Below are 27,547 nucleotides of genomic sequence, written 5' to 3' on the forward strand. Positions count from 1 at the left end.
GCTTCTGCTGTTTTGTCGCTAGTATCTTAAGGATTTTTAAGTAAATTCATGATGCCACTGAACAGGATTACAGCTAGACTGCAGTAGATCTATCATTTCATTGACATGGGTATTCCCTCCAACAATGCTGATAGTAACCCATCTATGCCTTCCCTTCCTGTGCAACTGTTGTCCATGTCCTTCTACGGGTTCACTATAGGAAGTTTATCCACCATGCTGAGGGCCTTCCTTACATTCTCTTGAATACCAGTGGAACATGCAGGCTGCCCAGGCATTATCCCTTACTCTAACCATATGAAGAGTCCTCTGTATAGTAAACCAAATAAAATTGCTTTGTTGGTCATCGGAAAAGAATAAGAAGGGCCTGTAACAGATCAGAAGTAACCTTTCATCATCAGTGAATAGCAGAGGTCTAGGAGATAAAAGGAGGTTTTCCAAACCTTTTTGAGAATTTTGAATAATCCCAAAGTACTTCCTCAGCAGCAATGTAGTAATTTTTTCTATTTCCTTTGTGGCTTCTGAGATACCATGCTGCAATGTTGTCAGGGTTTCGGAGTGAGCTTGTATCTGTCCTTCTATCTGTTTGGTAAGGGTCATCATAGTGTACATAGGTGTCTTCAACATAATCATCATCATCTTCATTGTCTTTGATGTCTTGCCCTGGAATATACTCAACATAATTCCCATCAGCTTTGGTAAAGCCCACTATAATCTCTGGATTAAATTGTCTTGGTCTCAATGTAACATTGTTTCTGGGTGGAAGTGATTGGGATATTGATTCAAGGACTGGAGAGGAGGGTATATGACTAAGGTCTGAAGGGACGCTCTCATTGAACTCTGGAGTAGGGAGTATCTGACCGGTCTCTGGTAGGAAATGGGACTGATTCAGATCCAAAGTAGAACTCCAATTGAGATCTGGAAGAAAGTATGCTTCATAAGGGTCTGAAGGGGGAGTTGTGTCATAGGCATCTGGAAGAAAGAATGCTTCATAGGGGTCTGAAGAGGGAGTTGTCTCATAGACATCTGGAAGAAAGGATGCTTCATAGGGGTCTGAAGAGGGAGTTGTCTCATAGACATCTGGAAGAAAGGATGCTTCATAGGGGTCTGAAGAGGGAGTTGTCTCATAGACATCTGGAAGAAAGGATGCTTCATAGGGGTCTGAAGGGGGAGTTGTCTCATAGACACCTGGAGGAAAGGATGCTTCATAGGGGTCTGAAGGGGAAGTTGCCTCATAGACACCTGGAGGAAAGGATGCTTCATAGGGGTCTGAAGGGGAAGTTGCCTCATAGACATCTGGAGAGAAGGATGCTTCATAGGGGTCTGAAGAGGGAGTTGTCTCATAGACATCTGGAAGAAAGGATGCTTCATAGGGGTCTGAAGGGGGAGTTGTTTCATAAACACCTGGAGGAAAGGATGCTTCATAGGGGTCTGAAGAGGGAGTTGTCTCATAGACATCTGGAAGAAAGGATGCTTCATAGGGGTCTGAAGGGGGAGTTGTCCCATAGACACCTGGAGGAAAGGATGCTTCATAGGGGTCTGAAGATCGAGTTGATTCATAGACACCTGGAGGAAAGGATGCTTCATAGGGGTCTGAAGATCGAGTTGTCTCATAGACATCTGGAAGAAAGGATGCTTCATAGGGGTCTGAAGGGGGAGTTGTCTCATAGACACCTGGAGGAAAGGATGCTTCATAGGGGTCTGAAGGGGGAGTTGTCTCATAGACATCTGGAAGAAAGGATGCTTCATAGGGGTCTGAAGGGGGAGTTGATTCATAGACACCTGGAGGAAAGGATTCTTCATAGGGGTCTGAAGGGGGAGTTGTTTCATAAACACCTGGAGGAAAGGATGCTTCATAGGGGTCTGAAGAGGGAGTTGTCTCATAGAGGGAGAAAGGGAAAGGAGTCTGATTAAGATCTGGAGGAGAGAATGTCTTATAAAGGTCTAGCGACAAAGGAGTTTGATGAAGATCTGGAGGGGAAAATGTCTGATAGAAATCTGGAGGATGGGTTGTGGAAACAAAGTCTAGAGTAGAGAGTGTTTCACTGAACTTTAGGTCAGAGGATATTTTACTAAACTCTGGTGGGGGAAATGTCTGATCCACATCCACAGTGGGGAAATTCTGATCCAGGTCTGAAGTGGGGGATACTTGTTCTAGATCCTTAGGGGATGGCATCTCATTAGATTCATTGGGTAAGAGTGAATGATTGCCCCTGTGGGGTAATGTGGCATTGTACCTTCCTTTTAGAGGCTTGAAACCTCTGGGGGACATCAGCACATTGTACGCAGACTTGGTGACTCTTTTCCTTTTTCGGGTCTTAATCAAAACTGAAGATTTCCTGAATCTACCATTTGCTCTGTTCTTTCCTATTTTTAAAGGAGTGTGCCAATTAGAAGAAGGAAGTCCTTCTCTCCAAGATGTTGCGACATTCTGGGGGCTGTTCAACATCTTATCTCCAACCTCATCTTTATTTGTATCTTTGATGATTTCATAGCTCCCTTTCTCAGAAACCAAATTCCATTTCCCATTCAAAACCTTTGGTGGGTCCTTCTGGTTAACAACTACCAGATCATCTAGAAGATCTTCTTCTGTTCCTGCTCTGGATTTGAGAGTGTCATTGCTCTGAAGATCAGGCTGTTCTAGAGTTAAATTCACCCTCACATTACCTGTTAGTAGTTCTACCTGTGTATGACTGGATTGTACTGATGTATTTCTTTCTGCCTCAGGTTGTTTAGCTAAGGTAGTGATAAATTTAGAAGTCTCCTCATTGGCCTGGCTGGCTTGCTTCTTGGCATCTTCTTGGCTTTGGAGTTCTTCTGCACCAAGAGAAAACAAGGCTGTCCCCATGTACAAGTCCCCCTTCTTGACCGGTTGTTCAGAATGGGGCCAGGGATTCTTCAGAATGGAGACAGCAGTTTGTAATGTGATGGAGTGTGTACCTGTAGTGGTGATGTTCTCCAGGGGAGGCCCAGTTGTTGTGATTGAGTAAGGAAGGGTAGCTTGAAGTCTGGGAATGCTACCAGGGTCTGTTGGGGAAGGCTGAGAGGTACCCAAAGATGCATTCACATTTAGGGGAATCATTTCAGGGATTTCCTCCATAAACAAAGAAGTCAGGTTGAGAAGTTCATCTCCCTCCTGAGGTCCTGAAGAATTTCTAAATGATCTAATACCAAACTGCAAAGCCAGTTCCTCCTGGTAATCACTATCGTCTTTCCCTCCATCTTCTGTTGAATCCCGCATGTTTCTGGTGGTGGGTTTATTCTTCTCTGTGACAAGCTTTTCTGCATTGTCATCAAATAAAATTTCATAGGAGTCATCCTCGTAATTCCTTATACATTTAACATCCCTGAATCTCAGCCTGAGGTTTTGATTTCTCTGGTTGGAACTTATAGAAGTCAGCATCCAGGTCCCTACAAAAACAGAAGAGAAAACTGTAGGCCCCACAAACATGTCAAATCCAGTTAAGCAACAGCAGCAACAAAACTATTCTTGAAGGTAATTCCTAATCCATTTTGAATTTATATAAGAAAGGATGCATCAGGAATTAAAGAGGTCCTTAGTAACATAAACATGTCATCTCTGTTCCCCACTCCATAAAAATACAATAAAAATAGATAAATCAGATATAAGTATATGTAAAACACTAACTATATAAATATATGAAACATAAAACAAAAATACTACATGTATATATGTACATATATAATATACATATGTGAAAACTTTGCTCAGCTCTGCCTCACTCAAATGCAATTCACTCACACATCAAGACATCACCCTGATGATGTCATTGGTCCTCTTCGAGAATGAAGGGAAACCAACCACAATATCCTGTGTATGTATACTTAATAAGCCCAAAGCATGATTTTTTTATATGTATACGCAATACACATATAAATAAATAAAAATATATTATAGATTTTAATATATAGCTTAATATATTTCAATATAATATGTTTAATATATTTTAATATGATATACATTTAATATATTTAATATACATTTAGTATATATAAAACAACAACATATATAATATATACAAATATCTATAAAACAATCATTGTGTATGTGCATATATATATATATGTATGTATGTATGTATAGTTTTAGGTTTCTTTATACTGAGATAGTCTATGCTTACTCTGGAATGCTGTTATCAGCCCTATTTCCAGGACTTTGCCAACAGCAACTAAGCATAACTCCATGCATGTTTGAGTTAAGAATGTTTGTGCAGCATGGACTAAATGAATTTCCCTGAGTTAGCATCCTTTCCTCAGCACCACATTGCATTTTAGGGCTATTTGGTTTACTGCTATTCTAGGGTTTTGTTTTGTTTTGATTGCACATGCCTATTTCATTGATTTGTTCTCTCAGACTTGAACCCAGATCCTCCTGCCTCGAAGGCTATCTACTATGACACAATGCTTTTCTTGTTTCTTAGGCTAAAAACTTGGAGAATAGTAAATGAGTATAGGAATAGGAATATTATTGGTAAGAGTAGAAATCAAATAAGTAGTCAAAGATTCTAGTGAACCCAAGGGTTTTTTTTAACTACTCTGAAATAACATGATAGCCTATGTAGCCAATCCAATCTAATGCAATAAAGGCCTTGATTTTCCAAGCGTGGGTATACCTTCCACCAATATAAATTGCAAGCCTTCTGTACCAGAGTAGACAGCCACTATGACCTAATTGCCAAGATCCTGGTGATAGTGCTGTTAGCTAGGATGGTTCTAAGACAACAGACAGTCCATTGTGGGGCCTGTCCATAAAGTCTTTCTAGTTTGATAGGACCTGCTAGAGCTTATGACCCACTGTTAGAACCTTCCAGAAACCAGGGTCACCTGCACAACACAGTGAATTATCAGAATAGGATTTCATATTTCCTGTAATTTTAGCTACTATGCAAGCCTTACATCTATTCAAGGCTCACCCCTTGAGAGCAGAGCACCTTTATGGTGATGAGGCTGTATGTGACCCTAATGGGTCCATGTTAAAAAAAAAGGGGAAATTTTTTAAACATAAAAGTTGTTTTCCCCTCTAAGCACTTAGCCCTGAGGGAGATAAATGAAGCTAAAGGGCTGGGCTCATCAATATTGGTGAAAGAGAGGTTTGAACAAGACCTGGACGGAACTGGGGGGCCGGCGAGATAGGAGACGCGGTGCCTCGAGAAGCCGAAGATGGCAGTTAACGTGTATTCAACTTCAGTAACTAGTGATAATTTGAGTCGACATGATATGCTGGCCTGGATCAATGAATCTCTGCAGTTGACTTTGACAAAGATTGAACACTTATGTTCAGGTGCTGCCTATTGTCAGTTTATGGACATGCTTTTCCCTGGTTCCATTGCTCTAAAGAAAGTGAAGTTTCAAGCAAAACTGGAACATGAATACATTCAGAACTTCAAGATCCTACAAGCAGGTTTTAAGAGAATGGGTGTTGACAAAATAATTCCTGTGGACAAATTAGTGAAAGGAAAATTTCAGGACAATTTTGAATTTGTTCAATGGTTCAAGAAATTTTTTGATGCAAACTATGATGGGAAAGACTATGACCCTGTAGCAGCTCGACAAGGCCAAGAAACAGCAGTAGCCCCCTCCCTCATGACTCCAGTTTTGAATAAGCCAAAAAAAACCTCTTGGTTCCAGTGGTGCAGCTCCACAGAGGCCCATTTCTACACAGAGAACTACGGCACCTTCCAAGACAGGCCCTGGCATGGTCAGAAAGAATCCAGGTATGGGAAATGGAGATGATGAGTCAGCAGAATTAATCCAACAGATCAATGTATTGAAACTCACTGTTGAAGACTTGGAGAAAGAGAGAGACTTCTACTTTGGAAAGCTAAGGAATATTGAATTGATCTGTCAGGAAAATGAAGGGGAAAGTGATCCAGTGTTGCAGAGGATTGTGGAGATTCTCTATGCCACAGATGAAGGCTTTGTGATACCTGACGAAGGGGGACCACAAGAGGAGCAAGAAGAGTACTAATAACCCTTGTACTGTACCAGTAGAGCAGCAACATCTGAATTCTTCACCCCAAATCATGTGCTTAACTGTAAAATACTCCCTTTTATTATTTTTAGAGGACTCACTCACTGGTTTCTTTTCATAAGCAAAAAGTACCTCTTCTTAAAGTGCACTTTGCAGAAGTTTCACTCCTTTTCCAATGGGTTTTGAGTTAGGAGTTTTTATCTTGTGGCAGAGCAGTATTAACATCTAGCTGGTTCACTTAGGGAACAAAGAGGCAGACCTTGAGAACTCACTATTTGGTTTCTGGTAAACACACTGCTATCTGAAAAAGTTGTTTTTATGTAACATACTGAAAATGGAAACTTAAAATAGAGCAATGTGAGGACAGCTCACAGAATGGATTAGCTAATGTGAAATCTCAGCAAAGAACTAAATAAATGCCTTAAGAGTATTTAAAAATGTTTCCATATATCAAATTATAAAATGTATGACAGGAGATTCTCTGTGCTACATATTGTGGTTAGAAAGAACCTAACCTTATACATGACTGTCTGAGAAGCCCTGTGGTGCTCTTTTAGTACTTACAGGTGTAAAAATTGATCAAAATGCAAAATAAAGAAATTTATTCTAGAATTTTTTGGTTTTACTCAGTGGTTAAATCCCCATAAAAGAAAAGGCTGGATTTTGCCTAAAAATCAGAGGGAGTCTTTTGGCTCTAAGATGTGTGATTGAGTTGAAGAGCTCAAAATTGTTTTTATTGAGCATATCTATAGTGGTTTTTTGATGTTTCTCCAAACCTGTGCATTGTATTTTCTGGAAAGCAAGATGTGTCCAGTTTTATTACCTAAAAATTGCTTTTGGAAAGCAAAATAGCTTCCCTGAAAATAAATTTTACTTGGGAGCAGATTGTCTTGTTTTCCATCCTATCTTTTAGTTCCTTTTTTTACTATTCCCTTCCCCTTACGTTCCCCCTTTGGGGTCTCTTCTTTCTGCTCCTTAAAGCATGCTGCTGAGAACAGACATACTATGGGCAGGTGATCATGCTCCATGTTCTTTCTGGACCTCTGGTAGAGAGGGAGTGATCTGTGAAGGCTGAGATTACCTTGTGATCTGTAAGGCCTGGGTTTTTTTTTTCTTTTTGGTATCTGCTGTCCACAGCCCTCACTGTATCTGAATAGTAGTTGCCAGTGCACTAATCTCCTTGGAGATAAAATTCATTAGAGTGTGTTACTAAATGTTAATTTTTTTTTGCAGAAAATACAGTACCATGTCTAATTTAAATATTAATATTTAAAATATTTCATTCCTAAACACTCCCATCTTTTTTGCTTTGCCCCTCAGCCTGTTTCATCCCTTTTGTTTGGCAGGAACCTGCCAGGTTTCTCAGTTACCTACTACTGAGATTGATCAGTTCTGCTGTGCTTGTATCAATTTGTTTCTGGTGGTAGATCCTGGTGTCCTAAAATGTGTGTAGAAGGCGAGCATTTATGATAAAATTGTTGTGTAGTGCATGATCTGTGTAGAATTCTGAGGAAAACCCAAATTCAGTGAATAATAATGCCAAAAATGCAAGTAACTCGCCATTGTTAAAATACAGTGGTGCTATTTCTCTCTGGTGGCCTTTTAGACTTTTGTTGCCCTAAAAATTCCATTTTACTGGGAAACCATATTCCACCTGGTCTTTCTTGACAGTGTTTTTTTCTACTTTAAACAGTTTCTAAATAAAGTTCTGTATTTCAAGAGTTAAAAAAAAAATATTGGTGGAAGAGAAATGTGGCAAGTGAAAGAAAGCACACGAGGGTACAAATCAAGTGTGAAAGATCAGTCCAAGAAATCATTCCCACAGTCCCTGGATTACAAAAAAAAATGGCTGTGGCCAAGCAGCTAGGGGGCACAGTGGATAAAGCAATGGACCTGGAGCCAGGAAAATCTGAGTTCAAATCTGGCTTCAGATGCTTCTTAGCTGTGTGACCCTAGACAAGTCACATAACCTCTGTCTGCCTCAATTTCTTCTATTGTAAAATAGAGATAGTGATAGCATCTACCTCCAAATGTTGTGAGGATAAAATGAGACAATATATGTAAAGTGTTTCTCAAACCTTAAAACACCATATAAATACTACTTATTTTAATTTTATCTAATTATCCAATAATTATTATTATCTAACATTCTGGCACTTATGTCCAGGGTTCCTGTAGCCATGATATCTTAGGGCAGAAGTATCAAACTAGCAGACTGCTGGCAAAACTCATGTGTGCTGCAGACACCAGATTAAAATATAATTTGGAAATGTTTAATAACATTTCCTATAACATTCGCTATAACATAGGTAATGTTCATTTGTGGTTTTCTAAATCAATATGCCCTCCTCCTCCTCTGGGGATTTTTACGTGGGGCCTGGTGGTCCCATTTCTGTTTGAATTTGACACTGCTGTCAGAGAGGTAGACAGCATGACTACTGCAGATGGCTCAGAGTTTAGGTATAAAGCTAGAATGACGGAGGAGCAGGTGAGGTTTGTGGATATGGCTAGTATAGATCAGGACAATGACTGGACAGGATGGGGGGATCTTGAGGAAGTGTGGTGTAGTGGGTAGAGAACTGGACCATTTTATTCTTATGGTAACCCTGGGAGATAGGTGTTCTTATCCTCCCCATTTTGCAGATGAGGAAACTTTGGCAGACAGAGATTAAGGGATTTGCACAGTCAGCACAAGAATAAAATGAAATAACCTATGTGAAGCACTTTGCAAACTTAAAACTTCAATTTAAATGTTAGCTGTTATTATTGTAAAGCCTTTTGTAAAACCTTAAAGAATGGAGTACAGTTGAGTTCTGATTGTCATGACCACTCTTTGTCTGTATTATTTATGTGCTCTACTGGTTGCCCTCCCTTTGGAAATGGCATCAGTGGAGTTGTGGTAGTTGAGTCTCTGAGGTTTCTGTGAATATGCTTCTGGCTTATGCTGCCCTTTGCCTAAGGCTGGTTACTTCTATCCCTAGGGAGAGGAGCTGTGATGAAAAGATGTGGCTTCTTCTCTAAGAACACTGCCTCTCTGAACCAGTCCAATACCCTGAAGGTGGGTCTGTGCTAGGATATTGTGGATAATGACAAGGTCCTTAAGGAAACAACAGTTCTCTAAAATATTAATTACAGATGATAGCATCCAATGGAAGTATTTGTGGGGACCAAAAGACTAAACAGCATCATGCTAGTAATAAAGCAAGCCTTTGCAGAGAGTAGATGAAATGCAAACTACAAGGGCTCCCTCATGATACCCAAGCTACTCACCAACATTATCCATTGTGACAGTTACAGATTCTCCACTCATAGGGAAGAGAGTCAGGACATCCTCATGTCTTTTTCCATATACAAACGAGTGGCCAGTCAAGTGAAGAGTCAGGATCTCATTCTGGATGCCCACACTGCAAAAGTGCCACTGGACAGTGTCCTCATGACAAAATCCCCGGGTTGATATACTCTCAGGCAAAAAGCCATTTATTGCTAAAAGAAATTGAGTCAGTAAAACACTAGCCTCCCCACCAATCCTGCACTACTGAAGGAGCTTTAATTACACAGGAAGAATCATGTCCTAGAGCTGATAAGCTTGCTCAAGTCAACATCACTAACATAGAAGTATTGATTATTAAGCATCAGCCTCACTGATGGGGTGTGGGGGATATGGGAGAGGGAGAGGGCAGAGAGGGAGGATATGTGATTAGGATCCCTAGTTTTAAACTTCCCAAAGAGATTGTATTCTCCTCATTGAACTGAGCTGAAGAAAACATTCATTCAACAAAAAATTTAAAATCATAAACATATGCAATTTTAGGATCTAGAGCAACATAGAAATCACTTTATCCAACCCCCTTTGTTTTCTGAGCACCTACTCTAGCCAAGACCTTTTTGATGGGCGCTCTGCCTTTAAAGTCCTTCAAATATATTCTGAATGACAATGTGAAGAATACTAATTCCAGTCCAGAGGGAAAAAAGCATAATAATACAAGGGATATGAGAGATTAAATGATTATAAGATGTATGATGTACCAGTGTATAAAATGGAAGACCAGTGAACACATCCTTAATTAAAGTCCTATCCTTTAATTGTCAACTGTAATCACTAAAGAAAAAGCAAAATCCCTTGCCTTCCTTAATATCATTTGTACCTCTCAATAAATGATAAGTTTGAATTTTCATAGATCATTGCAATCTTTACCCATTAAGAGTCATAATAAGGTGCAGATTCTAGCTACATTTAATAATAATTATCTTCACTTACAAAAAGGAATCAATAAATATGCTAATGGAGCTTCTCTTTGGGAGACAACAGCTCCTGGTCAGGACATTTATATGAGCAAAATAAAATTCAATGATAAAAGTGACCAAAAGGTCAACATCTGACCCCTAAGCCCAATCTTCTATCCCATATGGAAAAGCCCCGAGAATTCCAGATTGGTCTCTTTGATTATCTGAAAATGCACGAACAAGTGATAGAAAAAAAAAAAACTTCAATCCAAATGAGGTTAGCGAGTGCATGGTGAGTATCCTGGTAACCAATAGAACAACCCTGGTGATCCTGGTTAATCCATCCTCTAAGGACAATGGACACTTTCCCCCTTGTCACAATCAGATTGCTATAATGACACCCTTGGTTTTTGACCATAGAATCTTAGGACTGGAAGCAAATTGAAAAGATACTCTCATGCATGTCCGTAGACAAGATTATATACAGATTCATCCTAGGAGTGACAGATAGAATGGGGTAGGAGTGGGAGGAAGAGTGTCTACTTACTGCTCTTGATGTTGGACGCATAAAATTTTGGATCATCTCTTTTCACAGAAGACGGGTTTTCACAAAATTTGTTAATATTGTCCTCCAAGTACCAGCTTTTGTTCTCATCAAATACAGCAAACACAGCTTGTTGTTCAGAATCTGCTGTCCTCTATAAAAAAATTGCATTATTCACAAAATATTCATTTTTTCCATTCTTTACTTTCCAGATAGTTCCCTGATGCACATCCGAGTTTTCAGAAAAGAGTAAACACAGCACAACTCTTTTGGGAAGTAGAACTTTCAAATCCATTCTTAAGTATTTTTTAATCAATTAACAATTATTTATTAGAAACTTAGGATTTCAGGGTTTTAAAAACTATTAAAATCAACCTCAGTTTACTATGACTTAAATATCCCCTTTGGCTCAGCTCAGGAGAGCTGCTTGTTAAAGGCTTGATTTATGGCTGTATTGATTGTCTAGACTTAAGAAAGTGATAGTGAAAATATTAATGGTGCAGATTAAACTTAAAAGTATATCTTGTTTTCAACAAGAGCTGATTTTTAGATGTTTAGCAGCACATTCCCGGTAAACATTTACTATATACAGCCTTCATTTTCAAAAGATTGAAATGGAAATACATTCTACTAAGACTGGCCACTAGATGGCGAAGTGGATCGAGCACAGGCCTGGAGTCAGGAAAACCTAAGTTCAAATCCGGCTTCAGACACTTACTAGCTGTGTGACCCTAGGGGGAAAGTCACTTCACTCTGTTTGCCTCAGTTTCTTCATCTGTAAAATTAGCCGGAGAAGGAGATGGCAAACCACTCTAGTATCTTTGACATGAAAACCCCAAGTGGGGTCACGAAGAGTAGGATATGACTGAAATGACTGAACGATGACTGCTAAGACAAGTCTCATTTCACTACTGCCACTTCTTGAAACATCTAGGTCACTGGACTGTTCTATTTGGGTGGATAACTGAAGGCTGACTACCAGCACCCCCTAGAGGATACATCCTCCACTCCAAGTTCTGAGCTGCCAAACACTGCTGGAGACCAAATCATGAAATCCTGTGAACTGGGTCCATTTTAAAGAAAGCCAAAGGGTGGCGTAGTGGAAAGAGCAGCAAAGGCAAAAGTACTTGAGTCTGGATTCCAACTCTGTTACTGGCTTTTTGATCTTCCTGTGTGACCTCGGACAAAACACTTAAACTCATTAGCCTCAATTCCATCAACCAAAAATTTGGGTATTGACTTAAAGGATCCCTTAGCTCCCTTCTGACCCTGCCTTTCATATCACATTTCCACTTCTCGTAAGTTCCTCAAGCATATATCCAAAAGAGAACTCGTTATATTTTCCCCAAACCAACCCTTCTTCCTATCTATATTGAAGGTACCACCATCCTTCTGGTCATCTTGGTTCAAAACCTTGGAGTCATCATTGGCTCCTCACACTCCTCCACCTTCCATATCCAGTGGAGTCATCATTGACTCCTCATACTCTCTTACCCTCCATATCCAATGGAGTCATCATTGACTGCTTACACTCCCTCACCCTCCATATCCAATTAGGGGCCATATCTCATCAGTTCTTCCTCTCCAGGATCTTTTGCCTGTATCCTTTTCTCTTTATTCATATAGCTGTTAGATATTTTTATCACCTCTGACTATGACTATTTCTACAGCTTCCTAATTGGTTTTCTCATCTCAGTTCCTCTCTCTCCTCCAGTTAATCTTCCACACAGGTGCCAAAGTGATATTCCTAAAGTACATGTCTGATCATATCATTTTAAAGCTCCAATAGCTCTCTATTTGCCTCTAGGATAAAATAAAATGCCTCGGTTTGGCATTCAGAACCCTTCACAATCTGGCTCCAGCCTACCTCTCTGGACTTACAACTTACTCTTTATTCACTCGTTGCACAAATCGGCCTACTAGTGATCCCCTACACATGACATTCCAGTTCTCTGCCTTTGCACAGGCTGTCTCTCCTAAGCCTGGAATATACTCCTTCCTCACTCCTGTCTCTTAGAATTCCTTCTATCTTCCTTCAAAGGTCAGCTCAAGAACCACCTTCTACATGACACCTTTACTGATCCCCTCAGCTGCCAGTGCCATTCCCATAATCTTTTTAAAATTTTGTGCATATGTTTATACATGCACATACTATTTCCCCTGATAGAATATAAGCTCCCTGAAGGCAGAAACTGTTTCATTTTTGTATTTTTATCCCCACCATCTAGTGCAGGCACAGGCATCCACCTAGCTTGAAGTGTTGGTAAGCAAAATGGGCTCCTTAGCACTTAGTTCAACAAGTGCCCTTGAAGAGTTTGGCTTTTGTTTGCTTTGAGTAATTCAGCGTATTTCATTGAGTCTTAGTAAGTGCTAAGCCCCAGGCCCAAACCCCTATTAGGTATAAAACTTATGTGGGTGTGGATTGGCAACTAAGGTGGGACCCAAGGTGGGCCTAACTCCAGGGAGGGCCTAGTTTACATGTCTGGGAGAGCAGAGGCTTTTAGACCACGTGGGTTTAAGTCCCCTCTTTGTGGTGATTCTAGGTCACGTGGGTGAGTTGCATGTGTGACTCACCCCTGATGCTGAAAAAGATATAAAGCCAGGGGTTGGCCTCCTCTTCCTTGGAGCTCCTACCTACAGCAGTGGTGGCTCATGACTCTGGGCCAGCCCTTGTTCTGTGCTCCCGGGCTGATCCTAGATGTTGGTAACTATGAATCTGTATTTGGTCTGTCTGTTGATGTTTGTAATTTGTTTGTAATTTTGCTCTGAAGTTCAATGTGCTGCTCTCTTCCCCTGAAGTAAGTGAATATTTATGTGCTGAATTAAAGTAAGCTTGTCAACCCCTTCACCTTGCTTTCCTTAGTTAAGCAGATCAAAAGAACTTGTGCTGTTGTCAGCTTTCTGGGTGCTGGCTGTGGGTGGATCTTATACCCCCACAGAAGCTGCTAGCTGGATTGTGGAAACACTTGACTACATAGACATCCATTCAGTTATCTCTTACTGGCTTTCAGTCTCCTTCTCTTCTCTCTCCTCCTCCCCAGTTCCACCATTCCCCCTCCCCCTTATCTAAGAAGGTTGATCTTACCTACTACTCCACTTCAAAAATTGAGTCTAGGTGACCGATTTCCTTCAGGATGCCTCTTCCAATCCTCTGGTTCTCTCAAAGTATTCATTCATTTTCTCCTACTCCTTCACCCCACTCAAGTGAACTAGTCATAGAAAGTTGTTTTGAAGAAATAGGAGAGGATACTCTACCTCTCACCTGTGGAAGGTCCACAGGTATTACATATTGTGCATGTTTTTGGACTTTTTCAGTGTATTGGTTTTTTCCCTTTTTCTTTTTGTCTAAAAAATACTATTTGTTATATGGGATGGTTTTCTGGGAGTGGGAGGGAGAAAGACACTGAGGAAAACTATGGTGATGTAAACAGCAAAAGGCATCAATAAACATTTTAAAAAGTTGGTTTAAGAGTGAGTTTTGTGCTGCTTGCCCACAGGTGCATGTTGTGATGCTAATCCCAAGCTCCAAAATTGGTAATTACAGGTTTGGATGTTCACCCACCTCAATGTGAATGTGAAAAGCATGGGCAGTGGCTGAGAGAAGGCAGAACCACTCAACAATTATTTTGTTTCACTTTTCTCAGTGAAGGAGAAGAATCTTTGGATGAGAAAGGTAAGAACCAAAATGACGAATAGGATAATGATCCCCAAGAGAAGTAGGTAGCATACTACACTTGTAACAAGGGAGAAAATGCTAGCAATTTGAACTAGCCAAAGGTGAAATGTGCTTCCGTGGGAGGGAGTAGGTTTCTTCCACACTGAAAGCCTTCAAGCAAAGGATGGATGACCAACTCTTGGGTATGTAATAAAGAACATTTGGGTTGGACCAGATTGTCTTCTGTGGGCTCTTCCAAGCCTGACATTCTATGACTCAATTATTCTCTTATTCAGCCTTAATCTCTTCCTTTCTTAGTTTTTCCCCTGAAGAGGGCCAGCTCTGAGAAAGTCCATTCTGGGATAAGATATAGGCCAGAGGCCTGTTCTTGCCCTTAGGCTGATAACTCGGCACATGGGCTCTCCATCCCCACCCCTCCCCCCAGGATACACGTGCTGCTCAGGATGAAGGCTCTTCAAGCCTCCTCAGTATACACGTGCTCTCTCCAATACCCCCCACGACACACTCCACTCGTACTAAATACCACCTGTGGGCTATTAATACAATATTATTTATGGCAAAAGGGGAACAAAGGCACAAGGAAGTCATGCATTATGCAAATGCCTCGCACATGGATTTGATTCTGCTTGCCTAAAAGGGTATATAAGCCCTATCCCTCAGTTTAATAAATGGAGCTGTTCTTTACTCTTCCGCCTGGCCTGTGTTTTTCTTTTCACTCTCCCTGGCATTTGGCTATCTCTGGCCATTTCAGCACCACAGCTGCTGGCGCCATTCCCCTTAGCCCATAATGAAGCTTAAATATCTCCTGTCTTAAATTTTTTAAAAGAATTGATCTTACTACCCTTCATGTTGTGGAATTCCTCCCTCCCCTGTCCAAAATCTGAGACAAAGTAGTGGTAGGAGTAGTGGTGGTGGTGGTGTTGATGGTGTTGATAGTTAATATTTATATAGCCCTTTATTGAGGCAGCTAGGAGATTCAGTGGATAGAATGCTGGACCCGGAGTCAGGAAGACATGAGTTCAACTCCAGCCTCAGACACTTACTAGCTATATGACCCTGGCAAGTCACTTAATCTCTATCTGCCTCAGTTTCCTCAACTCCAAAAAGAGGATCAGAAGAGGACCTAACTCACAGGGTTGTTGTGAGGATCAAATGAAGTGATTTTTGTAAAGTACTTAGCACAGTGCCTGGCATTTAGTAGGTACTTAATAAATGCTTGTTTCCTACCTCCCTTTAAAGTTTGAAAAGCCAAAAAACAAAACAACTTTACTTAGGTTCTCTTATTCCCTCTTGACAACAACACTATGCAGTAAGTACAATAACTATTGATAACTTCATTCTGTTGATGACAGATTAAGTCACTTGTCCATAGCCATAAAACTATATTCATATAAAACTATAATCCAATTGCAGACTCTTTCCAGTCTACCACGTTGACTCTCACCCTTCCTGAAATCAGGCTTCTGGTCCCCCCACTCTATAGAAACACCTCTCTCCAAAGCCACTCATACTCTCCTCATCACCAGAACTTATAGTGCTGTTTTCGCCTTGTTTTCATTCTTCTTGTCCTTTTTGCAGTAATTTACATTGTGGGTGTGGTTCCTTCCATATCTTCCCCTCCCTATGTCTCTGACTATTATCTTCTGTCTCTTTTGCTGGCTTTTTCATCTTGTTCTCTCTTATATGTTCCTCCTTATTTTGTCCTGGGCATGCTTTCTCTTCTCTCCCTGCTCTCTCCTTTGGAGACCTCATCCCTTCCCTTGGCTTCAGTGATCACTGTTATGCAGATGTCTTTCCCCAGAGCTTCTCTTCAGGAGTGTCTTGAAGCCAGCTCAAATCAAACCATAAATTTTCAGTGTGAACAATTACACCTGGGAAATTGTCAAAAGCTACAAATCATGGTTTGATTTAATGTTTTGTTATTAGTCTTGACTCAAGAAAATGATGGGGAAGATGTCAAAATGAATTAAACTTTTCAGAGATCTCATTGTTAAATGTTAGCTATCACACCCCTGGCTTTAATCATGTATTTCCAACTGACTGCTAGACAATTCTGCCTGTATGTTTCAACAGCAACTTAAATTCAACTCAACACCAAGTAATCCTTTTTCTCCCAAATCTGTTCATCTGATTTTATGTACATAGATGGGACTCCCATCCTCCCAGTTTCCCTGGGCTCATTACCTTGTAATAATCTGCGACTCTTACCTGACCCTTACCACACAAACAGCTACCATTTCCTGCCTCTTCAATATCTTTTCAAATCCAGCCTCTCCCATTGCAATCACCCTGGTTCAGGCCCTCATCCCTTTTCACTTCTGGACTATTGTAAAAGCTTCTTTGCAGGCCTTCCTAGCTCCTCTCTGTTCATTCTGCACCAAGCCTGAGAATTAGTTAGCAAAATAAGGTATATTCAGGAAAACAATCACATTGAAAAACAGAGCAGGTACTTCTGTGAAATTCAGTTCCAGCAGAAATGACTGTTTTGAGTAACCTAAACAAGAGGATCTGTTCAACTTTTCTACAAAATATTTCTGTCTGTTAATACTGCCTTTGTTCTAGCTCCCTTACCCCATTATCCAGAATAAAACCCAATAGCATGCCCTAGAATCTGGATTTGGGAAAAAGAGGTCAGAGAAAGAACAGCCAAACAGAAAGTTTATATAGTAAGAAGGAACATCCAAGACCAAACCTTCTCCAGTGCAGACTGCAAACCTTGTGAGTAAGGGTAAGGGTAATCAGTGATGGGATACAATACCTGTACGCCCCGGTTGTCCAAAGTTCTGCTTTTACAAATCAAAAGTAGCCCAATGAGGCCTGAGGCAATATCCCTTGGAATGTCCACAATACTATAATATGGTCTTGTTAAACATTGAGCATCATTTCCTGTTGGTTCGTCAGACTCCAGGATGTGCCACTTATAAGTGTAAGTTTCTCCTGGTTGGACAGCTTTGACCAAGGTGTTGTTGCCTAAAGGAAAGTTTATTTATAATGAATTTTCATTTGGAAAGTGATTTCAGAGACATAATTCTGGTCAGAGTCAGGCGACAAGAGGAAAGGAAGGGAAAGTGTTCTGATACCATGAGACCTTGACTAATATCACCTCTTTTCCAAATAGGAAGACAAAGTCTATGTTAAATGTTTAGTGCAGAACTTGGTACTTAGGATGCAATATCCCTGAGCCCCCAATTTCCCTAATTGTCAGCCAATCAAAGATAAGCGATAGGAATTGTCAGGCCCAGAAGACCCATCCTGTCAAAGAGAAAAACTTATTTACCAGAAAAATCTATCTGTCTATCTATCTATCTATCTATCTATCTATCTATCTATCTATCTATTGCATGTCCAGGGTACAGTTTGTGACCTCAATAAAATCTGAGATATAGATATACATATACATATATATGTGTGTAACTTATAGACCTAAGTTAATTATGTGCATTATTTTAGTTTATCCTAATAAAGATATATTCAGACAAGTGCTACAAGTATTATTAATCTCATTTTGAAGAGGGATTGCCATCTGGGAAATGGGCAAATACAGACAGCTAGATAGAGAAGATAGACTGCTGCATCTGAATTCAGGAAGATCTAAAGTCAGATCTATTCTCAGGCACTTAACTAGCTGTGTGACCCTAGGCCAATCATTTAAGCTATATGCCTCTTTTTTTCAATTCCAGGGTTGCTGTGTGGTTAAAATGAGACAGTATTTGTAAAGGGTTTTGGAAGCCTTCAAGTGTTATAAACATGCTAGCCATTGTTATTATATTCCAATAGAACCTAAGTTTTCCTCAATGTTGGATATTCCTAGTGTAGGAATTCTTGCTATCCTTCTAACTCATCACATCTGACTAGTATGTAAATCCTATCCTGAGATATATAAAAGTTAATTGACTTGCTCACAGCTATTTCAGAGGAAGATTCGAAACCAAGTCTTTCTAACTCCAAGCCCCAATAATCATCTCTCCACTATGCTTCACTATTCTCCAAAGGAATTCCAACTAAAAAATAATACAACAAGGTATGCGGAGTTTGCGATATGCAATGTGGAAGGCTCACCCTTACTGATACCACTTCAGGACTGCCAAAGTATTTTACGGAAGACATTTTGGTGTCATGGAGATTAAATAACTCACCATGGCACATAGGTAATAAATGGACAAGTTGGGACTCAGACTAATTGCTCCTATCATGCTCTCCAGCAGTCCCCGCCACACTTATCTACAACACTCCATTGTTATCTGAGCCCTGGGAAAGCAGGGAGATGAGTCATTCCCATGTTGTCTGGGACAAAAGGATTTTGAGTCCTGTTTGAGTGGCATGGATATGCAGCTGTTTAATGTTCTTGTCCACTAGGGGTTGCTATGGCAGCAAAAAATAGAATAGGGACATGCTCCTGTATGATGATTTACCAGACCCTTCTAGGTGTTGGGAAATCATAGGACCAATGGATTTAGCTCTAGAAGGGACCTTGGAGGTCAGCTAGTCCTATCTCTGCCATTGTGAAGATGAGGAAAATGAAGCCTGGCGAGGCCGACTTGCCCAGGGTCATACAGATAGTAAGTGACCGAGCTGAGATCGAGACCCCAGGTCTTTTAATGACAAACCCAGCACTTTCCTCACTAATACCACACTGGAGTGTGGCTCCTATCTCTAGTACTATGTGAGTAAACTGACTGTACTATTTATACACGAAGGAAAGTCAGTAGAAAAATCTACTTTGTTGACATATTGAAAGAGAGCAAAGGGCTTCGCCTAACACATGTGAACAGAGATACAAACCTGAAGTGGAAAGATTCATAGCTTTTTCTTCATCTGTAGAAAGTGTTATTCCATGAGGATAAATGCTATAGGGACGGCTGGCCATATTTTTGAATACAATCTACCAAGGTGGGGGGAAAAACACAAAAATCATGATTTCAGTAATTAAGTCCATTTGATCTATAGACCATTCAGTTAAAACAGTTTACTGAATTTTACAGTCTTCTTTGGATGGGTGGGGAGGAGGTAATATCTAGTTACTAAGTGATAGTTTCTCACTGTTCCTTGGCTTGTCCCTAGCAAGGTTGTCTGAGAAGCTATAACTTTTCCTTTTAAACAAAAAGGAAAACTCTCCTAAACTGCTTTGATTGTTGTTAACTAATGGTGGGTTCATCTTGGGGGGCAGTGCTGGTATTTTTGACAACTGGCTCTCTTGGGGAAAAAAATGTACACCTGACACACTTTAAATTTAATCTGCATTATTAAGATTTTTTCCCATCACTTTCTTAAGTTTAGACAATCAAAAAACAGTAAATCAACCCCCTGATTTCTAACATTTGCTGATTTGCAAGGTGTAAATGGTCATCCTGAAAATTTGACAGTTGGCTCCCATGAGCGTATAAGCTGACTGTAGCATGCCTCTGGTTCAGCTTCTCTTCATACTTCCCTCTAAGCCCTAACACTTTCTCCTATCCGCTCAGCCCTCCACTATTGCACTACCACTCAGCAATAAAGAAAAGCAGAAAAAATTCTGAGACCAGAGGCTAAGGGAGGAGATATGACCTTAGGCGCATCTCACCTCCATAATCCCCTAACCCTCTCCTTTGCTATCGTCCCTGGCTCCTCTCTTGCCTATAGAAGAGAGATTCTTAACCTAGGGTCCCTGAACTTTTTTTTAATGTTTTGATAGCTATTTCAATATAACTGGTTTTCTTTGTCATCCTATGTATTTTATTTTATGCATCTAAAAACAGTAATCAGAGAAGTCTTCACCAGGCTGCCCAAGGAGTCAGTGACACAAAATAATGAAGGACCTCTGTTCTAGAGTCTCCTGGGCTCTTTGGGAAATATATTCTCTCCTATATATAGGAAGCCCCTTCATATGTAGGATATGTGGGACATGGACAAAGAGTCACTAGATTCTCCATAATAGCTATGTTTGCACACTTAAAAGAGAAGACAAAGAGGAAAACAATGCATGCCTTTTCTTTACTTTTCACTGTTCACAAAACAAATAATGTGTCTGAAGTCAATCTGACATGCAATTAAAAAACAAACCAAACAACAACAAACAATGCCAGATACTCTGAGGCCTTCCCTACACTACTCAACTGCTCTCTGTCTGTGTCCTACCATTGCTTACTTACTTTGAGGGTATCTCTGACTTGGGCTCTGATGATGGGCCCCAAGATACCAGTTTCTTGCGGATCAGTACTTTCCATGGGTTCAGTGAAAGATTCATCTTTGTACTGTTTGTACACCACCTTCTTATATTGTGTCCCAATTTGGTTTGCCAAATTGTTGTACCGAAATTTATATTTTCTGAAAGAAAAAGAGAATCATAAACAAGGTGAAGGCTAGATCTTTCCTTCCATTGAAACCCTAGTTCATTATTAGTTGTGATGGTGGAAGGGGTTCTAGGGAAAAGAGGCGAAAGAGAACACAGGAATAATCTTATGCTGTTTGATGGGGATTCTTGCAGGGGGTGTTCTGGCCCTCAAGTGGGGTTGCCATGAATAGTAGAAGTGAGTGGTAGTCTATTTCACCATTACTTAACTCCAGAATGTTTAATGGAACAAAGGGTTGGGATATCTTGGATAAAACTGGACTAAGTAAAGCATAATGCAGCTGGTGGTGCAGTGGATAGAAAGCCCCAGACCTGGAGTCAGAAAGACCTGAGTACACATGCATAGATCCCGGTGAAGACCTCACCTTACCACAATGATGGCAGGAGGGAATAAAGAACCAACACTAACACCATATGCATCTCAACTCACTATACCTCCTAGTTATTTTCTGTACTTAATCTCACCAGATTCTCTCTCATTCTCAGGGAAGGGAAGAGAATAAGCATATATATGGCACCTAGCATGTGCTAAAAACTATACTGTGCTTTCTACAAATGTTATCTCATTGATCCTCACAACAACTCTGTGAGGTAGGTGCTATCATTATCCCTACTTTGCAGTTGAGGAAACTGAGGCAGAGGTCAAGTGACTTGTCCAGAGTCACATAACTAGAAAGTATCTAAGTCTATAGATTTGAACTCAAGTCCTTCTAACTACAGGTCCAGTGCTCTATCTACTCTGCCTCCTAGCTGTCTACTAGGCGAATCATGGATGGTTGCTGAAGAGCACCTTTTGTACCTGCAGGGATGACAGAGGCAGCCACGGATGACCTTCATTCCACTCCATACCTGCTTATTCCCCTAACTTGTTAAAAAGAGGACCTTTGTAGTGACATTGGATTCCGTCATAAGAATCTGCCCAAGGCAATGCTGATGGCAGTGAGTTTAGGGAAGTGGTGAGGAAAGGGCAGATTAGATTGGGAGAGCTGAATAGACACCACTACTCTATGTCCTGGGAGGCACACACCTATGTCATTTTGCACTGATGGGCTCTTGTGATCAAAACAAGCATCCTAGTAGTAGTACTATAGTATATGGTGCATAGATAGTAGTAGTAGTATGCCCACTTACTTGTCTGTGTTCTCCCGGTTTTCTGGGGCATAGTCCCAAATGACTTCCTCTGCAGCAATGAAATACTCCCACTTCTTAATGTAACGCCTCTGATCTCGGGTTAATTTTGTTATCTTTCTGGTCCCTTTTGGGCATTTTTCAATTTTAAGGTATGCCTTCATCCCAGCTGATTCAGGATATGCAGAGGGTAATGAGGAAATTAGAGAGAAGACAGTTAGCTGCACCCAAACACTAAGCTCTTAAAAGTATATTGGAAATTGTATCAATTATACAATCAGGGGTCCTAACGGAATAGTCTGAAATTGTTAAGAGTGTTATCCTGGAATGATATGGAGTAGGGGAGGAGGGAATAGGAAGAAAAAAGGAAGAGAAAAGGGGAGAAAATACTTAGCAAAGATCCATTTGCCTGTCCTAGATAGGCGGATTTGACATAATTTCTGTTCCATTAACATCCCATAGTGTGGGTTTGGGAAGAACGTTGATAATAAACACCTCTAGAGGGCATCCAGAATGGATTAAGTTCAAATTTATTCCATTTGATGATGGGTTGAAGGACCTAGGGATATTTACTCTTGTGAACTAATGACTTGAGGGAAGAAAGATGTAACATCTCTCTTTACTTGAAATGCTGCTTTGGAAGAGGGATTAAATTGGTTCCTCTTGTCTCCAGAGGGCAAAACTGGGAGAAATGCTTGAATGGGGCAGAGAACCAAATTTGGGCTTGGAGTTAACCAAAATATAGCGGGCTATCTCTGGGTTCCCCTTACTGGAAGTCTTCAATCAAAGCTTGGGTGGCCAATTATTAGGTATGTTATAATGGAGATTGTTTTTGCAGGAGCTCCATACTTGTGGCCACACCTTAAACACTCCAGGATAACATTTTACCTCTGAGTGTATTCATTACCCTCTTTCACTTCCTCTTTTCTACTCCCTCCCCAAAAGAGAGAAGTCCTTCTCTGTTTTCTCGAGGTTTTCAGTAGACCACTTCCTTTCCCCCGCCATCCTGCTGACTAGAAGTGAGTTAGAGCTCTGAGAACCTGGCAATAATATTCTTCTCTCCCAGGCTGTGGCAGGTGGGGGCAGGGAAGAGAGAAGAACCTCCAGAAATGACTGACTTGTATTGTCATTTCTGGGGGTTCTTCTCTCATCCAACTAAGTCACCGGTCCCACAGTATCCCCCTTCAGGTTGTGAGGAGGGTCTCCTTGCCTTGAAAATGCTTTGGGATGAGAGAAGATATCTTCCACCTTCCCTCATGGCTCACAGTCATATTTGCAGTGGTTGATGTGGCTGCGACGAGGGGGATGGCCGAGACTTTGCGAGAGTTGTGTTCCAGGACCTGCCCGTTGTAATGAATAGAGAATAGTTCAGGGCCAGAGCTCATTGCAATTAGATGCCAACTAATCTGGTCGTAGGCACAGACTGTTACATCTGAAAGAGAAGGAATAGCCAAGGTCAGAATAGTCAGTGAGTTCAATGTCCCATGCCCCCAAAGCCAGAGGTTATTAAAGAGCCAGACCAGGAGGAGGGCCAGGGCTCAGCTCAGCTCCAGGACAAGCTGTCACATTCATGGAACCTTTAAGGGCAGGAGATCCCCGGGGTTTATGCTCCCCTGCCACTGTGCTGAGGTTAAACCCTGTCCAAACTTTGCAAAGACCTTTGCTGCTTTGGGATTTACTCCTTAATTGTTTTAATGACAGAAGCAATTGCTGACTCACTCCATCAAGGAGCATGGCCAAATTCCCATGATGCTCATCTGAGTGCCTAGGAGCAGGAGAAAAGGGCAGGAGCAAAGTAGATAAATTTGTGTGGGAATGCATTGGTGTGTGTCAATCAACAGTTAGTAAACAAGCATTTATTAAGCACTTTCTGTGTGCCAGACACTGGGGACATAAAGAAGGGCAATAATATTATTCTCTGCTCTCAAATTGCTCATTGTCCGTTAGCAACATCCAGCTACATATGTACAAACAAGGATAAGTAGAAGGCATTCTCAGAGGGAAGGCACTAGTAGTGGTGGCGGGGTTGGGGCCAAGCCGATTACATAGGGTGGGATTTAAACTGAGTCTTAAAGGAAGCCCGGGAAACAAAGGGACAGAGGTGAAGAGGGAGAACATTCCAGGCATGAGGGACAGCCAGCCCAAAGACATGGAGCTGAGAGATGAAGTGTTGTGTTCGAGAACCAGCAAACAGAAAAATCAATGTCCTTGGAGGAAAGTACATGGAGGAGAATAAAATGTGATGACTTGGAAAGGTAGGAAGGAATAAGAAGGTGAAAGACTTTAAGAGCTAAGGAGAGTTATTTTATACGAGATCCTGGATGTGATAGTGAGCCACTGGAGTTTATTGAGTAAGGGAGGGAAGGGGTCAGATCTGAGTTTCAGGAAGATTGATTTCGTAGCTGGAGGCAGGGGGTGAGGGCACGCTGGAGAGGAGAGAGACTTAAGGCAGGGAGACCAATGAGAAGGGTACTGCCATAGCGGGGATGTGAAATGATGAGCGCCTGTATCAGGATGGCAGACGTGAAAGAGGAAATATGAGGTTTAAAAGAGAGATGTTGTCAAGATAGGAACAACAGGGCTTGGCAACAGATTGGATATGGGGAGTTGAGAGAGAGAGACAGAGAGGTGAAGATGATGGCTAGTTTGGGAGTCTGGGGCACTTGGAGCAGGATGATACCCTTGAGATTAATAGGGAAGTTAGGGAGAGGGAAGTGTTTCTGTCCTGTTGAAAAATGCAGGTTTTTATCCCCCAGACTTCTGGGAAAGTATCTCAATGACCTTTGAAGTATTGAGTTCAACACTAGTTGTTATCAGTTAACTCGGGATTTTTGTTTCAAACCGCTAGAGCTCTTAGTTTCTGGTTATTTTTATAATCAAGTGTTACTAAGAATTAGTCTGTAGGCCATATGCTTATTTCTCAGTGAATAAATAAACATTTATTGAGGACTTACTATGTGCCAAGCACTACGTTAAGTGTTAGAGATACATAGAAAAAAATTGAGAAAATCCTTGTGGAAGGCAACACAAAAGAATATTCAAGTGTAGAGTATATAGCAAGGCCTGTAAGTCTGAAGGGCACAGTAGTTGGGAAAATGGCGAAGCCTAGAGGTTCTTAGGTTATAATAGGTAATGTTGACAACGATGATGGGGGACTGCATCTATTCATTATGGCACGCTGTCTCTCTACCCAGTGCTTCCTATGACTCCCAGGATCAAAGAGAAATTCTCCTCACTGGCATTTAATCTTATTACATCTTATGCCTCTCTTCCCCCACCACATACTCTGGGATCCAGTGACATTGGTCTCCTTGCTCTTCCTCAAATATGACACCCCATCTCCCAGCTCTGGGCATTTTCACAGTTGTTTACATATTGTTTCCCACATTGGACTGGGCTCCTTGAGGCCAGAGGCTGCCTTTTGCCTTCTTGTATCCCTCGCACTTAGCACACTGCCTAGCACACAGGAAGCACTCAGTAAATGTTTACTGACTATCCAGTAAACTGGCATTATTAGTCCTTTCTTATAAGAACAAACTTGACTTGCCTAAGCCTATAGTAAGCCACAAGAGTGAGTCAAGATTAGAGTTCAAACTTTCATGTGGTAGTAATCCTCAGTGTTAATTTAAATTCAACAAGTATTTATTAAGTGGCTACTGTGTGTCAGGCACTGTATTAGGTGTTGTGGAAACACAAATCAAAATGAAATAGTCCTTGATCTCAGGGAACTTACATGATGCTGAGAGAAACACCATTACACAGTTAAGTATAAGTTCATCATATATTTGTCCAAACGCATGATTTCATTGGTTTAAGGATCTCCTGATGAGCAAATTCCTACTAGCAAAGCAAACTGGCAACTGCTCTGTTGGAGTCAGGGAGTAAAATCGGAGTCACAGAACACTGAGTAATATTAATGAGAAAGGAAGAAGTACTTTAAAAAATGGCCCCCTTCCACTTCCTCCCCAAAATCCCAACAAGCATGAAATAATCTATGCACAGTCAGTGAAGGTTTCATGGTCACAAGCCTAAGTGAAGACACTCCAAGCAACATCTGGTTTGCCAGAGGAACTTGGGCCTCTGGCCTGTGTTTTCTGATTTCTGGAACCATGTCCACCAGACCAATATTTTTTTATTTGTTGGTCCGAGGCAAATTTATTAGTCCACAAAAGTTTTGCTACTAAAACTCCTTCTTAAAACCTATAAATTTATAAAATTAACTATTAATCTCTGAGTTTTGCTCTAGTGTTCTCTTTGAATTTTCATCTTATACCTCAAGATGGCAGGAGCTTAGGCCTGAGGCTACAGAGATAGATTGGTCCTGGAAGAGGTTGTGCTAAGCCACAGGTTAATGTGGACTGGGAAACATCACACTGGACCACCTTACTTTTCACTATATTGTAATAATAGCAGTTGTATATAGCACCCTAAGGTTTTCAGAGGGCTTTATATATGTTATCTAATTTGGTCCTGAAAACAACTTCTGGAGATAGGTGCTATAATTATTATGCTCATTATACAGATGGAGAAACTGAGGCTAAGAGAAGTTAAGTTAAATCCCACAGCTAGTGAAATTCTGAGGCAGGATTTGAACTCAGGATTTGACTCTAGGCAGCTAGGTGGTACAATGGATAGAGTTCTGGGCCTGTAGAAACAAGACTCCTCTTCCTGAGTTCAAATCTGTCCTCAGACACTTACTAGGAAGTCAGTCCTGTTTATCTCAGTTTCCTCATCTGTAAAACGGCAAACCGCCCCAGTATCTTTGCCAAGAAAACTCCAAATGAGGTCATGGAGAATTGAACATGACTGAAATGACTGAACAAAGAAATCTTTTCTGACTCCGACGTCAGCACTTGGCCACTTGGTTATGATATAAAACAATAACTGATACTGTCTTTCCTAGCGATTGGCTTAAGAATCCCACATAGATTATATCGACTTTAGGTACAAATAAGACACCCTGTAAGAGACTCAGCTCACCCGTTACCTGGCAGTGTTCCATTCACATAGCCATTGACCGTATACATCAGAGAAGGTGACCGCTGCCAGCTTTTACTTTCATCAAACACTGCAAACATCAGCACATGTTGCCGGTCAAACATCTTTTGAATCCCATCCTCAGTCAGGCTGCCTAGGAGAAGAAAACAAATGCTTCTTAATAACTTCATCAAGAGGAAAAATAAAATAAATATTAATTATTCTAAGACAGCTCCCATTATCTGTTCCTAGACAGGAAAGACCCCAGAAAAGCCAGGCTTCCACTAGGTCTTATTTTCCAAAATATTAACATGGTGGACGACTTATTTCAAAAACATCCTCTTCATCAATTAACTGGTGGTGCTTTGGGGTTGGGAGATGAGGAACCCAACAGTTTCTGAGGAAATCTGGTATTCCATAGATGACCATGGAAAAGGACATGGCGGGTGTGAGCAGGCAGCAACAGATGTCACCTATCACAGACAGGATCATAGAACTGGGGCTGGAAGAAACTGTAGAAGGCTAGTATCTAGTCCAACATCCTCAATATACAGATAAGGAGACTGGGGATAGGGAGGTTAAGAGACTTGCCCAAAGCCATGCAGATAGTAAACCCCAGAGGCATGATATGAGCCAAGATCAAGGACAGAAGCTGCAAGGTGGGCACGTGTAACATATGTA

The 27,547-nt window shown here is 40.9% G+C and overlaps 2 protein-coding genes across 3 annotated transcripts in view; one reads left to right on the forward strand and one right to left on the reverse strand.

Annotated features, from left to right (window-relative positions):
• Nucleotides 1-27,547, reverse strand: part of F5 (coagulation factor V) — a 92,185-nt gene that overhangs the window by 36,462 nt on the left and 28,176 nt on the right. The window contains exons 5-13 of one of the 2 annotated variants that reach the window (XM_036756043.1): nt 26,877-27,020; nt 23,100-23,321; nt 21,893-22,058; nt 20,562-20,736; nt 19,216-19,315; nt 17,192-17,403; nt 10,761-10,911; nt 9,260-9,472; nt 441-3,408 (exon numbers count right to left, since the gene is read on the reverse strand). In XM_036756043.1, the coding sequence (XP_036611938.1) occupies nt 441-3,408; nt 9,260-9,472; nt 10,761-10,911; nt 17,192-17,403; nt 19,216-19,315; nt 20,562-20,736; nt 21,893-22,058; nt 23,100-23,321; nt 26,877-27,020 (4,351 nt within the window). Of the gene's footprint in view, nt 1-440; nt 3,409-9,259; nt 9,473-10,760; nt 10,912-17,191; nt 17,404-19,215; nt 19,316-20,561; nt 20,737-21,892; nt 22,059-23,099; nt 23,322-26,869; nt 27,021-27,547 lie in introns of those variants that run through there. The other variant, XM_036756044.1, reaches the window with a different exon arrangement.
• Nucleotides 5,168-6,386, forward strand: LOC118847531 (microtubule-associated protein RP/EB family member 1-like). Its single transcript, XM_036756045.1, is given in 2 exon segments — nt 5,168-5,625; nt 5,627-6,386. Coding segments are annotated over 2 exon segments (807 nt in total). The 5' UTR covers nt 5,168-5,178; the 3' UTR covers nt 5,987-6,386.

The sequence above is a fragment of the Trichosurus vulpecula genome, chromosome 4 (genome assembly GCF_011100635.1).
Source record: "Trichosurus vulpecula isolate mTriVul1 chromosome 4, mTriVul1.pri, whole genome shotgun sequence".
Taxonomy (NCBI): Eukaryota; Metazoa; Chordata; class Mammalia; order Diprotodontia; family Phalangeridae; genus Trichosurus; species Trichosurus vulpecula.